This window comes from Hippoglossus stenolepis, chromosome 1, assembly GCF_022539355.2.
Source record: "Hippoglossus stenolepis isolate QCI-W04-F060 chromosome 1, HSTE1.2, whole genome shotgun sequence".
In the NCBI taxonomy this organism is placed as follows: Eukaryota; Metazoa; Chordata; class Actinopteri; order Pleuronectiformes; family Pleuronectidae; genus Hippoglossus; species Hippoglossus stenolepis.
Genome location: NC_061483.1, coordinates 21853962 through 21869961, shown reverse-complemented (window position 1 = coordinate 21869961; position 16000 = coordinate 21853962). Strand labels below are relative to the sequence as shown.

The 16000-nt window shown below is 41.5% G+C and overlaps 1 protein-coding gene across 5 annotated transcripts in view; it reads left to right on the top strand.

The window, feature by feature from the left end:
* The window catches only part of LOC118105747 (SH2 domain-containing adapter protein F), a 105508-nt gene that overhangs the window by 59629 nt on the left and 29879 nt on the right, over nt 1-16000 (top strand). For 4 of the 5 annotated variants that reach the window (XM_035153583.2, XM_035153567.2, XM_035153558.2 and 1 more), the window contains exon 3: nt 14108-14326. In XM_035153583.2, the coding sequence (XP_035009474.1) occupies nt 14108-14326 (219 nt within the window). Of the gene's footprint in view, nt 1-14107; nt 14327-15218; nt 15318-16000 lie in introns of all 5 variants that reach the window. The other variant, XM_035153575.2, reaches the window with a different exon arrangement.

The following is a 16000-nucleotide window of genomic DNA, read 5'->3' as shown; positions in this document are numbered from 1 at the left end:
TTTGCAACTGAACCAAGACTTAAGGACGCGAGCACTTCTCCTGACATGTATCGTCACATTAAATTCTCCTGCTAAGTGACGTGATCCATAACTTGGCACTCTAATCAACCCTCTGCTGTTTCCACAATGACTGCAGCAAGTTATTGGATCCGGGAAGAGGATGAGGCAAAGATTACTCATTCAGCATCATGCTTTTTTATTGGCTTGAGTGTTTTTATAGGATTGCGTTTGACTTTTAACTGCTGGGTGCAAAGATACTCCATGGGACAGGGTCATGCAACTCCCAAGCCGGATTCCAGTAAGATGTTAATAACTATCCTGCATTAGTGACACGACCTTTTCCAAAACACTGTACTGGCAGAGGTCTTTCTCGAAAGCCGTAGTTTCATTAGTGGTATTTTTTTGGGACTCGGGCTATAAAAGTCAGTGGTGTGCTGATGGGTGTTTGGCAGAGTTTCCCACTACCCAGCTAGTGGTGCTGCTGTAGCTGCCTGCGAGGATGGTGGAGAAGCCCACGTGGCACGCTGCAGCCACATGTCTGGGGCCCAGCCAAAAGAGAGGCGTCATAAAACTCAGGCATGGGGCCTGGCACAGCAGAGACTGACACAGTGTTATTATTGTGTAATCCTTTTTCAGCTGTGAGCACTAATGAAGGCAGAGACATTTGTCTTATACCAATTCTGACTTTTTGACACAGTTATGTGCCCTTTTACCTTCAATATGTTATTTTTAACTTTGTTATTAAGATATGATGATGTTGAGTTATGATTTATGGTGTAAGACAGATGAGTTGTATTATTTTCAGACGTTTTATGAAAATAAAAGCTAGTTAATTGTTAACAAACTGTTAAACAACAGTACTACTTTTTCTGTTTTGTTTGTAAGTTGGCTTGTTAGCAGGATTACACAAAAAACGACTCCATCAATATCCATTAAATTTAGTGGAGGGTTGGGGGTTGACCTAAAGAAGAACCGATTCAATTTTGGTGCAGATCTGGATCAAGAGAGCGAATGCAATGTTTTTTTACACTTTCTTTAACATTGCTAGATAGGGCATTTTTCAACATTTTTATTGTTTTCTCTCAGGATAATTCATCGATCTTGATGATAAAAATCAGGGACTGATATGAGTGTGTGCAATTTGGTGCAGAGCCAAATAAAAATCCAGATCTGGTGAATTCAAATGTGGCTTCGTACAGTAAGGGGACAGTTGGGCCTTGCCAGAGGTATGTGCTCTCAAAGTACCCTTGTAGTAATATTATGTTATAAAAAACTAAAAAGGTAATGTCTGAAAACAAACTAGTGTTAGGAAAAAAAAAAGACACGATCAAACCTCTGCTGCAGATCTATCTTATTGGCACAAGAAATCACGGTCTTCAAAATTAAATATGCCAAAGCCAGGACTTCCTTTATAGGTTTGTCTTGGGCTAGCAGTACTTAAACCTAAGGTCACTTGATAAGCCAAAAATCTTTAACACTAATTCCCACACACCATCAATCAGCAATCTCTAAACCAGTCCCCATCCTGCTGTATACGAACAGCTGTGATGTATATAATGCTCCATAAGAATGGCAGTATACTGCAGGGGCTGTTAAAGGATTTGCTCATTAGCCAGTGATGGAACTAGCTTAGTCAAGGTATACGTTGCAGCTTGTTTTTGTACGGGTAATCAGTTCTGTTGAGCTCATTTTCTACAGTGCACCCTCGGGGTCGATTTGCATTAATTGTTGAGTCGTCTGGAGTTTTTGTTGTATGTTTTACTCGTTAAGGAAAATGAGCTCACCTTTATGGGACTGTTCTTTGTCGAGTGTGAATAAAAAGAGTTGTAGATATGAATTAGAAATTCAGTTTGGAAAGAGGCTGAGCTGATGATGTACTCACATTGCCAGAGGGATTTGTGTTTGCTTTTTTTTCTTTGTCTATGTTTTATGTCACCATAAGAACATATCACTGTTGAGTAGTTTACTAGAAAATCAGCCTCGGGTGGCCAAACAGCATAAATTCGCACCAGCAGTGAAATGTATTCCTTATCTTTTCAGCCAAAGTGACATCGCTTCTGTTTTTGTGTCTGTTTTTGTCCTGTTTACTCCTCGGGGGCAGGTGCTCTGCAGTATTGATCTGTAAGCTCTCATGAATTTTAAAACCATTTGATTAACAGCGGGCCATGAAAAAAGCTAATGAAATTTCAGAAACGCATCCCTTGTAAAAAATTATGCATCATCACATGCAGTGTTGTCAAATATTGACTTAAATGCCGTCAAGGGATCTAGAATTTTGATTTTGATACTGTGTGACAAATGGCTCATGAGAGTAAATGAAGGTCAATGCTGTAAGACAACGTTATAAATTAATACATCTCAACAGAAAAGGTTGGATGAAAACAAAATTGATCCATCAAAATGAGATAGATTAATCAACACAGGCAGGATTTAATAGTAATAGCAGGCTAGATTTTTGGATCCATTTGATTTTATTTGTGTCAGTTCTATCACAGCACATTACTGCTTCTGAGAGATGCCAAAAGGTTTTAAATTTCTGCCATGTCTTCACAACAACAATGGCACTGGAAAAAAGTATCATGCAAATGACCATCTGCTCTCTGTGTTCATTCTTCCAGTCTGTACTGTAAATAGACAGGTCTACACTATGATGCACCTGCGTGGAGCTCAGTTAGCATATTTGTGCCAACTGGTTGGCATGTGGGTGAGTAGATGAAAATGAGGAGATGCTGCAGGAGGACGTATGAGGACTTTTTCTTTTCCCTGTTTCTCTAACATCAGATTTATGCATGTTTGCTTGCATCTATCTAGTGTTTTAACGGCAGTTACATTATGTCTGCTTACCTCAATCTTGTTTGTAAAGTTCTCGCACTGTTGCTAGATCGTATTTCATGTGCTTACTCTGCACTGGTCCATCTGACCTGTCAGAGTCAATCAGGTTGAACGGGGCTGAGATGTCTGACTGGACTCCAGAAGCTTCTCTGCAGGCTCTCTTTTGTCTGATCTAATGGAAGCTGAAGAGGAGGGACACACACACACACACACACACACACACACACACACACACACACACACACACACACACACACACACACACACACACACACACACACACACACACACACACACACACACACACTGGCACTGCAGACTTTAAGTCCTGTGCCACTCATTAGGTACAATACAGAGACGAGCCCCAGTGGACAGACATTGTTTAGACAGCAGTCAAAGGGTGAAGCGTATCATATTCATTATTATGCATAAGGCTTTCATGTTTCTCTCTGTCTTTCGCCAAGTGCATGTGTGAATAAAAGCTAATCTGGAGTAAACAACAATGCAGCCTCCAGCTGTAGCCAGACACTTACACGCTGAGGATTTAATTAGTCTGTGTCTAATTGTTTTATCTCATATCTGATAGTTGGGCTGGATGCATTGGTCGTCAGAGTTGGAGCCATTTGTCTGGCTGCATTTTCTGTACTTTTTATAGAAGTGCAAGCTCAATAATATTCTGCTGTGCTATGGCCAACAGAAAGAAAATGATTCAGCAGTTATAAATTGCTTAGTTATCTTTTATTAAAAAAAATTATATATTCATTTTGGTAAGACAGATTTTCTTCACTATATTAATATTTCTTATAAAGAAAATCAAGTCTTAAGAAATTCCATCTACAGCACAACTGCAGCAGAAGCTATGAGGTCGGACTGTCTGCGTGAACCGTAACTACTTCATGGATGTGTTAGCACGCAGTAAATAGCACTGTACACAGCTATACAATGCAGCAATGGAGAAAACACCCAGTTAGGGAGTGTAAAACATGTTTTTTGATTCTTAATGAATCTGTGGTGGGACAAATTAGAATATGGTCATGATAATTAATAGGAAATAATGATTCAAATATACTTTATCTATACTTTTGCTACTCATAGAAGTCTCTGCATTCCCTGACCTAACTTCTTTGTAAAACATCCAGCCTTGACCTCCACTCTCTTTTGAAAGGCTGTTAGTGTTTCTCATTGTTTAATCTGTTGGTGGTCATGTTGTGTTTGATTCGCTGTGACGCCAGGTGACGTGGGATCAGATCACACAGTCATGTAAACACTGTTAGCAGCTTACGTGATAATCCACCCTCACTGTATTTACCCTCTCCACGTACAGTCATGTGGGGAGCGCTTATTCATCTGAAGGTCAAAACAGCACGCACGTAGAGAGAGTTCCGAGGTCACCTCTGTGTAACTATTTGCATTGCTGGAGCTGTTTAAATCTACGTTTCCCTGAGGACGTGCACGTCTTCTGGACTGGAAGGATTGGTAAACAGGTCACAAGGCTGCCCCAGCAGAAGTAGCCATCTCGGATAAAGGGAACAAATCAATACCAAGCGTTCCAGCATCTCCCTATCTGTCTCCCTTTCAGCCTGAAGACGCAACCTTTTTATTTTTGTCATAATGAGTTCTTCACTGTTTCAAGTAATTGCAGTATATTTTTTTCCTAATTTGCTTCCCCATTTATCTTCGTTTCATGCTTAAAAAGCCTTTATGAGCCTTAACTTTGAAGTTTAGGAATAGTAAGAGTGGAACTCCGCTTTATTTTTTAAGTGCTCATGGGGTGTATTTGTAAAAGCTGCTACAGTTTGAACTTGCTGTTACATTACGAAGAGTAAAACTGGGGTTATACAAAGTGCAGGTTGTGCAATATTGCAACAAGACAAGATGTGCTGCTGTCCTCTGTTTGTAACCCAGTTTGTGAATAAAATATGTCAGCGTTTCAGCGTGCATCCGTCTCCGCTAATGAGAGCATGCCCAAGGAGAGTACACCGACTGTGGGCTCCGCTCAGCATGGAGGTGATAGAACTTAATTTCCCTCGGATTTCTCAGCGGCGGCTCGTGTCTGCATTGTTGTGCTGCATGGAGAGATTATCGGATTATCACACAATATGGAAAAATGTTGAAGAGAGGAAAAAAAGCAGGAAGACTTTAAAAGGATGAGATTCTTTCCACTCGCAGGAAGGGCAACTGTTTAAGTGTGTGTGCTGGCTTCGTTTGAAAAAGCTTTCTTAACAAGACACCAAGACACTGCTTGCTCAGGCATTTTAACAGAGTACATTTAAATGACTGCAGTTGCTGTGTATTCATACGTATTTGACCTCCGTCCGACCCATGTCTGTATTATACCAAGGCCTGTGCTACAGCTCTTCCGTTTAGCAATGAATAGGCCTTTTCCTTCACAAGACATCTCTTTCTCAATTTTCCTCTCTTTCAAACAGAGAAGAGTAGAATGAGCAGTCTTGACATCCCCTGTGGGAATGTGAAGGCGGAGGTAGCGAGGGGGTGGGTCTGCTGACTGTTGCTGGAGGCCTATCACCATTAATGGGCTATTGACCCCCCTTTGGTTGGGGGCATGAAGTGACTATTCATCACAGCCACATCCACGTGTCATCAGACTCCCCCATGTCCCCCCTCCGCTGCAACCACACAGGCAGATTAGGCATCACGACAAGAGGCGCTCACTGACATGGCTAACGCATCTTTCCTCTCTTTCCTCTCCTACCCTCGCTCTCTCTCTCCGTTTATCTCCACTCCTCTTACCAGTTCTCTTCCCAGAACCAATCCCATCCCCGTGCAGCCTTCCCCTTCCAGCAGTCATACACAACCTGAACTCTGGGTGCACTCTTCTCTAATCCACCACCAGTCTTATCTCCGCTCAGGAACAATAGCCACAGAGCAAGCGCAGCTCAGAACCGCAGCCTGCAGAAAAATAGCTCCTCTCCCACAGGGCTGTTTGGCCCCTCTGCATCCAACAGCATCAGCCAAGCAGCTTGTCACCGCTTCCATTAAGTCCTGCTCGCTGCCTGTCCAGAAAAGATTCCAGCATCTGTGTGTTTGACTTGCAGCGTCCAAATGGAATTTCTATTTCTGCAGTTCTCTCGATGACGTATTGCATCTGTAGTTGCTGTCCCCTTGTCAGTATACTGATCTACTGCTTGTCTTTTTGTTTGTTCACTGAGATGCTACGTGAGTTAGCTTGAAGGGCTACTCTGTGATTCATGTAGGTAGATTGGCACATTTTCAAGCTTCTGTCCCCATTCATCTTCTATTAATGAGCTTTCACCTGAGTCCTAACAAGCTGTAATTACATTTGCGACCCACATTGGATCAATGGTATGGTCCACACAGTGGCCCCTGCAGTGGCCAGTCATTTACATAGGTGAGGCATTGCCAGTGTTACACAGTGAGGCAGGATCAAACCACAGGGAGTCCCTTTACGATATTACATCATCCCACGTTAAACAGCAAATCCAGCTAATTAGTCATTACTGAATGCCAGACTTGGTTAATTAGCCATCTTTTCAGCAATCACAGGAAACGCCATTCCTTATTAAGCTTGTCTGTGTTTTTGGACTTGACCTCATGCTGTGTCTAAAAGGTTGAATTCAACTTGTGTTATTAAGCTCCAGTGTGGAAGATTCTGCTGGAGCCATTGGTAGCAACATAATACAGTATTCACAATTATGTTGAATTATTATGATATCACCTAAAACAAAGAATTGTGTTTATCGTGCTTATCTATCAAGGCAGGGAGCAGGTCTTCTTCCGCAGAGCCCGCCATGTGGCCTTACCGTGTTTCTACAATAGCCAAGCATGGAAAAACAGTGGCTCTGTTGTGACTCACCTCAGTAAATCTAGTAAACATTTCTAAACTGCGTTTGTTTGGACAGAACCACTCAGTCTAAGCGAATCTAGTCATTTCATTTCAGTAACCTAAACTGCAGCTAACTGTGCTAACCACAGCAGAGCGGAGACTCATTCAGAAGCCGGATACACTCACTTCTTCACTTTGACGCTGCTCATTATCTGTGTTTAGGCTGAGAGGATTTTAATTACCGCCATTTTTGTTTAGCGAACATCTATCGAGAAGATGAAGTAGATGGACTGACTGAATTAATCCTGGAACTGACAGCAACAATAAAGAGCCAACATCAGCTGACCTTTTTATAAATGTTGTCATGCAGCCGTCATGTCTTTGTAGTTCCTATTTTGTTGCCACCTTTTGTTAAAGTCTCAGTGGTTTAGATGAATTAAGTCATATTTTCGGCAACTAATCGGTCCACAGAACCAGGGTAGTGAATAAGACATTGCATTAAAACTTGAGCATTCATCTGTCTTTCACATTGTTTACTTTTTATTTGTTGATTAAAATTTTATTTATTTAATCATAGTTCTAATTTTCAAAGATTACTTTTACTTAATTTTATTCAGTAGTCAACAATTTTTATTCTTCATAGTTTTCATTAACAAAATTAACGTTGAACTTGAACTCAAGTGCGTTCATTAGCTGCTGGAGATGGAGAGCCTTTTTACTGCTGTGCCTATTTATTATTCTCACCACTCTCTCATTCTGTGTAAGTCTCCCACTCTCTTGTTGTTCCCATCACTCTCCCGATTTCTGCCGCAGTCTCTTTATTTATCCCTCTGTGACAAACTTGCGTCACCTGCCTGTCTTTAATTTTCAGAATTCCCCCTTTTCTCTATTTACCTGCTGTTGCTCTTTGTTTTTTTTGTTTTTTTTCATCCATCTCCTCTTTTATCCCTCCAGCGCTCCCCTTTCTTCCTCTCTCTCTGTCTCTGTTACTCTATCTGACTTGCTTCCGTCATCACCCACCTCCCTCTTGTTTTTCTGATTTGTGTACGTTGTCTCTTTAGACTTATGCTCTCCTGCTCCGGTGGGGAAATGAATCGATATAGATGTCAGCTTGTGAGGAAGACACTCTTCAGCCTCTAATTCCCTCAGGCCATCTGGTCAAATGGCACATTTATGCATACACAAGTACACACACACTGGCATGCCTTCACATTATGTGACTGGCTACACAACTTATTTTAAAGTTCTTTATTTTCTTATTAACGTCCCTTCTGGGAACAAATGAATTGTGGTTTATTTAAAGTCCATTTAAGCTTCCTTTAGAAATGCTCTGAACTCCGGATATTCTCCAGAAATGATCTGGAAGGGTTGTGTGTGAAAACGCAAATGTACAAGTCAGTTTCTGCAGACATTCCCCGGAGATTCTCCTGCCAGCCCCGCTAGAAAAAACTCTGGATAATGTCAGAGTAAGCCCTTGAGAGAACACTGGAGATTCACTGCAAGGGAGTGGGTCCATGACGTTTATAACACGCGCTGCAGACAATACTGAAAAAAACAAAAGAACACAAATATTTCAGATGTGCCAAACGCTTTTTGGTATAAAGACCAACACCGGTTTCAATGTTCTGTAAACAAAAACACAGAATCTCCGCAGCGGAATTAATTTGTTACGTCCTGTTTCTGCCTGCTGCGCCACCCCTCTCCAAAACACTCAGATTTCTGTGTTGTTGTGAACGTGTCAGACTGAAGAATCTCTTGCTCCGTTCTTCATACGTGAAAGGCAAACTGCGAAGAATGCCTGGACCCCATTGTGCAGACATTTTCTGGAGTTCATGTCTGAAAACGGCTTTGGATAGATTTTGTAATATCATTTCACAGGGGTTGCACAGCTCTTTCGGTCTGCTTTAAAGCACCACTCAATACATTTGTCTTTCATGAAGTATGGCTTCTAGCAGAAAAGACATTTATAAAAAAGCCCAATCCAAAAATGGGTGAACCAAGACCCGAAATACTCATCTCTCTGGGCCAAAGCAGGAATACTGTCTCAGCCCTGGCTTCCAGGCTTCCCGAAAGTGTGTGTGTGTGTGTGCGTGCATGCGTGTGTATGAGTGACAGTTGGGCCGGCAGAGGCCTCGGAGTGTCCCCACCACAAGCTTGGCACAGTGTGAGCCAGGAGGAAGCAGGAGACAGAGAAAACAAATTGCATGGCGGAGTCTGTTCTGTCTGCAGGAGGCTGATGGAGACGCAGCAGCACACAGACACACGTCTTCTCCTCACAAATGGACAGACCTGTCATGTGAACAGAAAGACAGTGTCAGTGGCTGGACAAATCTATGCTTATTGATTGCAGACACTGTAAATATCAAATCGAGAGTGAAATGTTGAAATTGTGGAGGCTGTTAAAAAAGAAGAAATGCTAATTTATTTCCTTTTGAGTTTGACTATGAGACATGAAAATGTTTTCAGAATGAAAGATGTGAGCACAAAGCTGGCAGGCTTGATTTGTCTTGGCTTAGAGTAACCATTCTCCCAGAGGTCTGTGGGGAGCAGTTGAAGGCAAGAGTCTCCTCTCAGCTCCACTCACGGAAGCAGAATGACACTCAGTAGTAGCAGGCCGTCACGGGTCAAGGCACAAACACCTTCACTTGTCAGCCAGCTCTTTGACTGACGCACAATACTTGTGGGTGGCCTCTGATACAGCTCGAATCCCCGGATCAACATTTTTTGCACTTTGCAAACCTGGGCAATCAAACAGAATGAAACCAAAGCTACAGAAATATGTCATTGCTACATACAAGCCTTTTCTGCAGAGGCTTTGTTAATCAAACCTGCAGCCTTTGTAAATGTGTGTCCTCGTTGGCCGGGCCATTGTCACTGGGCTAGGTTTACTGAAGTACATTTAAGCATTAGCTGTCAAAAGCAGTTCAGCACTATGGCATGAGTTTAGTAAATCATGCAGTGATATTTCTCTTTTTTTGTCTGTGTAATGTGTAATTTTCAGTTCCATATTTTACTGAAGCTCATTGTCTGCAGATCAGAAAGCCCACTAATATCTGGCTTTTGTCTGCAATGGGAATGTAAACAGTCTGCATTCACTCCCGGGTCAGTAGCCACAGGTTTTAAGGGGCTCTGTCTCCCATCGTCCAATCTGCCTCAAATTGATAACGGCTACCTGGGTTCAAGATTTTTCTTTATATGTGACCTAGCTGGTGGAGCAGACAGAGCAAATCCTTGAAGCCTTTGTATTTTCTGGCCATTGTGTTCCTGGGGTGTAAAGTCAATCGCATTTAATCCTTCACTACTGCACAAGAAATCCCCTCAATCAAATCCAGATATTCACTGTGCCCCTGCAAGCGCTTTGCAGCAGCATTGTCTCTCTGGCTCAGTAGGAGTGGGCGAGTGGCAGTCAACAAGGGAGACAGATAAATGTGATTTTAGTTTTACATATTAGAAGCTTTAGCCTTTGCAAATAAAGCACAGTCATTGTTTTCTACTATCTTGCAAGTGCAACCACTTTTTATTGGTTGGCAAGAATGGAAGAGGGCGAATAAGACAGGAGTGGTCTGGATGATGAGGGCTTGATGGTCTGGTCACTCTTTTATATGCAGCAGGATGCGTCTGCCAGGTTGGTTGCAGTTAATGTTTCTTGATCTAATCCAGAGCTCTTTTCCTGCCTTTGCAGAAGCCACGATAATATGCCCACAGGGCTCCTCCTGAAGTAAGTGGAACAGGAGCCTCTTTGGATTTATTGCAAAGAATATATTCATCTCTCTCCCATAGGATTAATCTCTCTAGTTCATGAACCAGAGAGGAAGATGATAACAGGCACTGGATCTGTCACTTGTTTCAGAGCTTAGCGCTTTTCCTTTACTGCCTCTGATTTTATTTTTCAGCTCGCATGTGGAAACCTACATTCGACTGACGCATGCTCTGCAGCTGAGGTTTTATGACAGCCAGTATCTATGTCCTTTCTCATTAGGGAGAAATGGTTTTGAGCTTGAATGCAGCTGTTTGCTTCTCAACAGTGCGCTCCGCTGTCCCCGCACTCATCTTTTTTAGTGGCACTAAACAGATGGTTGCGGTCAGCGCTGCTGCTGCTGCCGCTACATGGCTGTTGAAGCCCTGCTGAGAGCAGCACAATCTTGCAGATTAGCTGTTGCTTAAAATACTTTAAACTTTAAAAGAACAACAGAGTCTTTGTAGCAACATTGGATGCCTTGAAATTTCTTCTTTCCTCCTGGTTGCCCAGCGTGAGTAAATAGGGGGAAATAAATGTTGCTTTTCAGGGGCATGAATGAAGGGGTTGCAAAGGCCAAGTCAACCAAGGCAAAAGAGAGGAAGTGCAGAATCTGGACAGGAACTCTGACATCCGGGGAGGTATGAGGCACATCAAGGGAGGGTGTGGTGCGTGACCTCTCACCCTAAACAGAGGCTAGAGGTCAAAGACGGAAGATTGACTGCAGCTGTGTTGCAACATGCAACCCCGCTGCCATGCCAATCACTGTAATTAGCCTAGACAGATGTGTCCCCACCCACTTTAGCAAACATGCTTTAACAGGAGCTGACAGAATGAAAAGAGCGCAAGGATGGAAGGAAACAAGGGAGGTTACAAGGAAAGGAGAACTCATAAGGAGTCTCAATCCACTGCAGCAGTTTATCGACGGCAGCGTGCTTATATTAAAGCATTCTCCCCACAAGATTTACTCACCACCTCAACCACCTCACCCTGAATGCCCCCCCGCCTCTCCCCTCTCTCCTTTTACCCCTGTAAAGAGCTATTTGTTCTTCTGCTGGGGAGGTAGGACATAATCATGCCGAGATCTCATAATACCACATCTTTTAACTGCCAAGATCAAAGAGTGTGAGTTGGCCTAATGCAGGATTACGCAGAGATACGGGACCTGGCAGCCGCCTCACCTCGCTCCTCCACCACCACCACCAACGTGGTAGCTCCATTAGGCTCTACGCATTGCTCATTTTTCCGCAAGAGCTCCCCTGGGCTAAGAGGCAATTATGCAGTAGTGTGGCATAATATTTCATTCGCCTCACATTGCATTACTTTATCGTGGTTGCTGGCCGCTAACAGCTTCATGTGGCCCAGGAGGAAGGGTGCAGGCTGCTAACAACTTCATATGAGTGGAGGGAGATTGAAGAGGGGAGGGGGTTGGAACGGGGAGAAGAGGAGGGGAGAGAGTTCTCAAGGGCATGGCGCTTCATTAGGAGTCAGGTCTGTTTCACCTCTCCGTATGGAGAATAAAAGGATTCGAATGCATCCAAGTTAAGGTCCAGTCATGTTAAGTAGGTAAGGAAAAACAAAAACAGGAATTCAAGCACTAAGTTTCAGATTATTAACCTATCCTACAAAACAACATTGAAATGAAAATGTTTTTCAGGAAATCACTTTGAAATGGTAACATGACAGGACCACAAAGCCACAGCGAGTCATTCTATATTTCTCAGAAATGCAATTTTTAAAGAATTTTTCAAATCTCATATGAATGTCTCCTTTTTCAGCTTCCTTTAGAGCAGTGTCTAGAAAAAAAAGTCATATTCATGATTATCTATATATTCATGGGGTGTATGGACACAGCTCCATCTACGGACAAACCAGAGATCTAGTAATGTCTTTAAAACAGAGAGAACTGGTGCCTGTATCATCAGGTTGCATCAAGAAAGAAGAAAACATGCAGGTCTCATTCTGTAACATGTGAAGATTTCAAAATAAACACCATTATGCCCTCATTAGTTTGTCACCTGCCACTGTGATAGATAAAATCCCCACCACATTAAGAGACTTGTAGCTTTCTGGTCCAGCGATTCTGGCACCGCTCTCTCACTCCCCATCTTTGGATGAGTGACACATGCCACAGAGTAGCTGACAGATTGTGCTTGGAGCTGCTGAGTCCAACATTTTCACTATTATTTTTTTACTTTAGAGGAAATCTCTGGCCTCCATCTGGGTTTGTAAAATAATGTGAGAATTGACCATCTTGCAGAAGCACTGTAGATGTAGTACGCTGATGCTCGTCAATGGCAGCCCATTCAACACTTTTGTCCAGAACTAGATATGTTGACAACAGTTGCACAGATTACCATCAAAACTTTCTAAAGACAGTAAGGCTCTTTTTGCAGTTGCACCTTCATCACAATAATTTGTGCCTCATCAGTGATAAGGCTCAGTGGATTGTTTGATATGTTGGTTGTTATTTAGTTATTTAATTTAGTGATGCTAAGTTTCGTTCCCACTTTTTGTTGGACCTCATTTATAAGTTAATAAATACTGTCCACACTTTGATGTTAAGAAATGTCATTAAGAATAATGAAAATGTTCAAAGTTGATATATTGTAATGTATGATAGTTACAGAATATTAGCACTGAGATCAACTTTGAAGCACTGTTGGTGTGACGAAAAAGGAGATGTTTTAATTTTGAAATAATTAAGCATTTTAATTTAAATTAATTGGTTTAAGGGGCACTAAATGTTTACTATGGTGTTCATAGACATGAGTGAGAAACATAGAAACAGGAAACGTGTGCTTTCTCCTCACCTCTGCTCTGTCAAAGCAGGCATGTGTAGCCTGAGGCAAAGCTGTTCACTACTGATGTACGATTTCTGCTGAATTCACGAAGGTCTGTGTGTGAGCTTTAGTCTCAGGTCTGCCTCTTCCTGACCTCTCTGTCTTCTGTCATCAGTAAACTATCACCTCATGTACGAAGCTCCCTTCCTTATCAATCACACATCCTATCAACAGGCACCTTCTACTTCTAGACCACCACTGTTTGGGGAATTTACACTTGAGATAAAAAAAATGCTGTTATATGTTAATGCTGTTGACAGTGCTGTGTACCAGCGTCCGCAGCTGTCTTAATGCTGTAGTCTGACTGTGATGCGTCCAGCTTCGATACAAGAAACAAACTTGAGGCTCCAGGTCAAATTTACTTTTTTGTTAATGCCTTACAACACCTTGCAGCTAATGGATGGCTTCATTAAACAATTTACAACTCATCAACATGATTTATTAATGATTTATATCAATTAACTACATAATTTGACTTTGACTTAGGTCCATTGTGTGTCAATTTGGCAACCTTCAAATATTGTTTATTACCAGCCATACAACCTGAGTCTTTATAGCTATGTGTAAAATAAAATGTGAAGCCTGCAAGGTGTTATTTGTGCCTTTGAATCTGCAGTCTGATGTCATCAGCCATATATCGTTATTTTGTCCCTCATTCAGATATGTTCTATATAAATATCGTCGCCCATTAATCGCATTACATTCTATACGAGAAATGTATGCATCATTATTTACAAAATATGTTCCTCTAGTGTCTCGTAAATTCATCTGTTGTCATAAATCCTCATTTCTCATATATGCTACAGAGTGTTTTTTTTCCATTGAGCCGTTTTCATCAATATTTATTTCAGGCACCCAGCATTAACCACCAGTCTTTCTCCTTGATCGTAGAAATCCGATCTTCTGGACGAGTGCAGAAGGAAGGATCTGTGAGGCAGCTGCCCTTGTACGACACACCATATGAACCAGCCGAGAACGGCAGCGACTCGGACCATGAGCGCTCGCGCTGCCCAAGAGAAAGCCGACTGCCCCAGGATGATGAACGACCTCCAGAGGAGTATGACCAACCCTGGGAGTGGAAGAAAGAGCGGATTTCCAAAGCGTTTGCAGGTACGATGATCACTGCAGAGAGACAGTAAAGTGAACTTTATTTATTTATTTACCCAGTCATAGTAACTTTAAATATCCATTGACATAACATGCAACACAAGGAGAAATCGCTCAAACAAGCCAGTATCTTACTGAATAGAATAAAAAGACGTTTGATGAAAAATGCCTAATTTATTTAAAATGCTGTATTTCTGTGTACCTGTTGTTTAACTGTAAGAAAACAAGCTTTTTTCGATCCAAATGAAATCACAATTGATTTTAACTTAAGCACTTAAAGGTGTTTAAGTTCTGCTTTTATGTTAAAATTCACTTTATCAATGCCTGCTTTTCAATAAGGGTTTGCTGGTTTCAATTTCAAGATTTTAACACAATAAAATCTGAAACTGTTTCTGCTCTGCTTAACTAACCCAAGCATCTGTCTTTTTCCAGCTCTAACAAATATGATTGTGGCTTCTGACAGGCTTGAGGGCTCTGCTGCTACTGCTGCTTTAAACTCTCTTAACACTTCTGTTTTTTCCTTCTGTGTTTAAACACCAGATAAGTTCACTTACAGGTGTCCAGCTGTTTCGATCCAGCTGCTGTCTGTTTAAACTTTCAGTTGATATCTGTGCTGCTCGGGGGGAGCATGATTGGTTGTGCAGGTGCATGTAGGTGCAGGTGTTATTCGCTGTGTTTTGAGAGCTTCAGCATGGCTAACACAGCCATAACATCAAACAGGGCTGTTCCTGGACAGAATACGGCTTTGGAATATAAATATGCAACCCAAATTTAAAAAAGAAAAAAGATATGCCAAGCCTTTTAACTGAATATAGAAAATCAGCAACCCTTTATCTCCATCTATTTTTCATCGTCCCTTTTCTCTTTATATTTTTTTCTTTTTATCCTTGACCAGCTCTGCTTTGTTATGACTGCATTAGCTACGAGGGCTCTGTAAGTGGCACTGGATCAGGTCCCCACAGAAGAACGGACTGCACCTCTAAATCCCTCACAGGTACCGGTGGAGACGGGGCTGGGGGAGTGTCTCTTGTCTGTCTTTGTATATTCATGTTCGCACTTTGACACTGATGACTTTCCAGCTTGCACTGAACCTTGTGGTGTGGGGTTTAATTGTTACGTAAATCTTCAGCACCTCGGTTAAATATGGCTCGTCACATGTGGAACTAAGTTGTCAAATGTGTTTGAGCTTTAAAGAATTTTAAATTAAAATCTCACTGAGTGAGACGCTAAATGAAAATATCGTACAAATACATTTTCATTGTTTGTACTTCTTTATTCTTTTATTATTATTTCTAGATATATTTTCTTTTTCAAAGTATAGATTTTACATGGCATTTCCATAAAGCTCTTTGTTGTAAACAATTTTTGATTACAATACAGAAATTGACAGCGTAATAATATAATCCCCTATGGTGTCGATGTGCTGATAGACTCGTATGGGGAGTGGGGACTGCTTTAATAATAATAATACATTTTATTTATACCGCACCTTTCATACATAAAATGCAGCTCAAAGTGCTCAAAGTGCAATTATATCAAAAGACATGAAATAAGATGGATCAATAACAACACATTAGCAATAAAACAAAGACTTAAAAACTAGCAAAAGGTATATAATGAAGTAAAAAAATATATATATATATATACCGACAATGGTGTTAAAACATTTTTTTTATT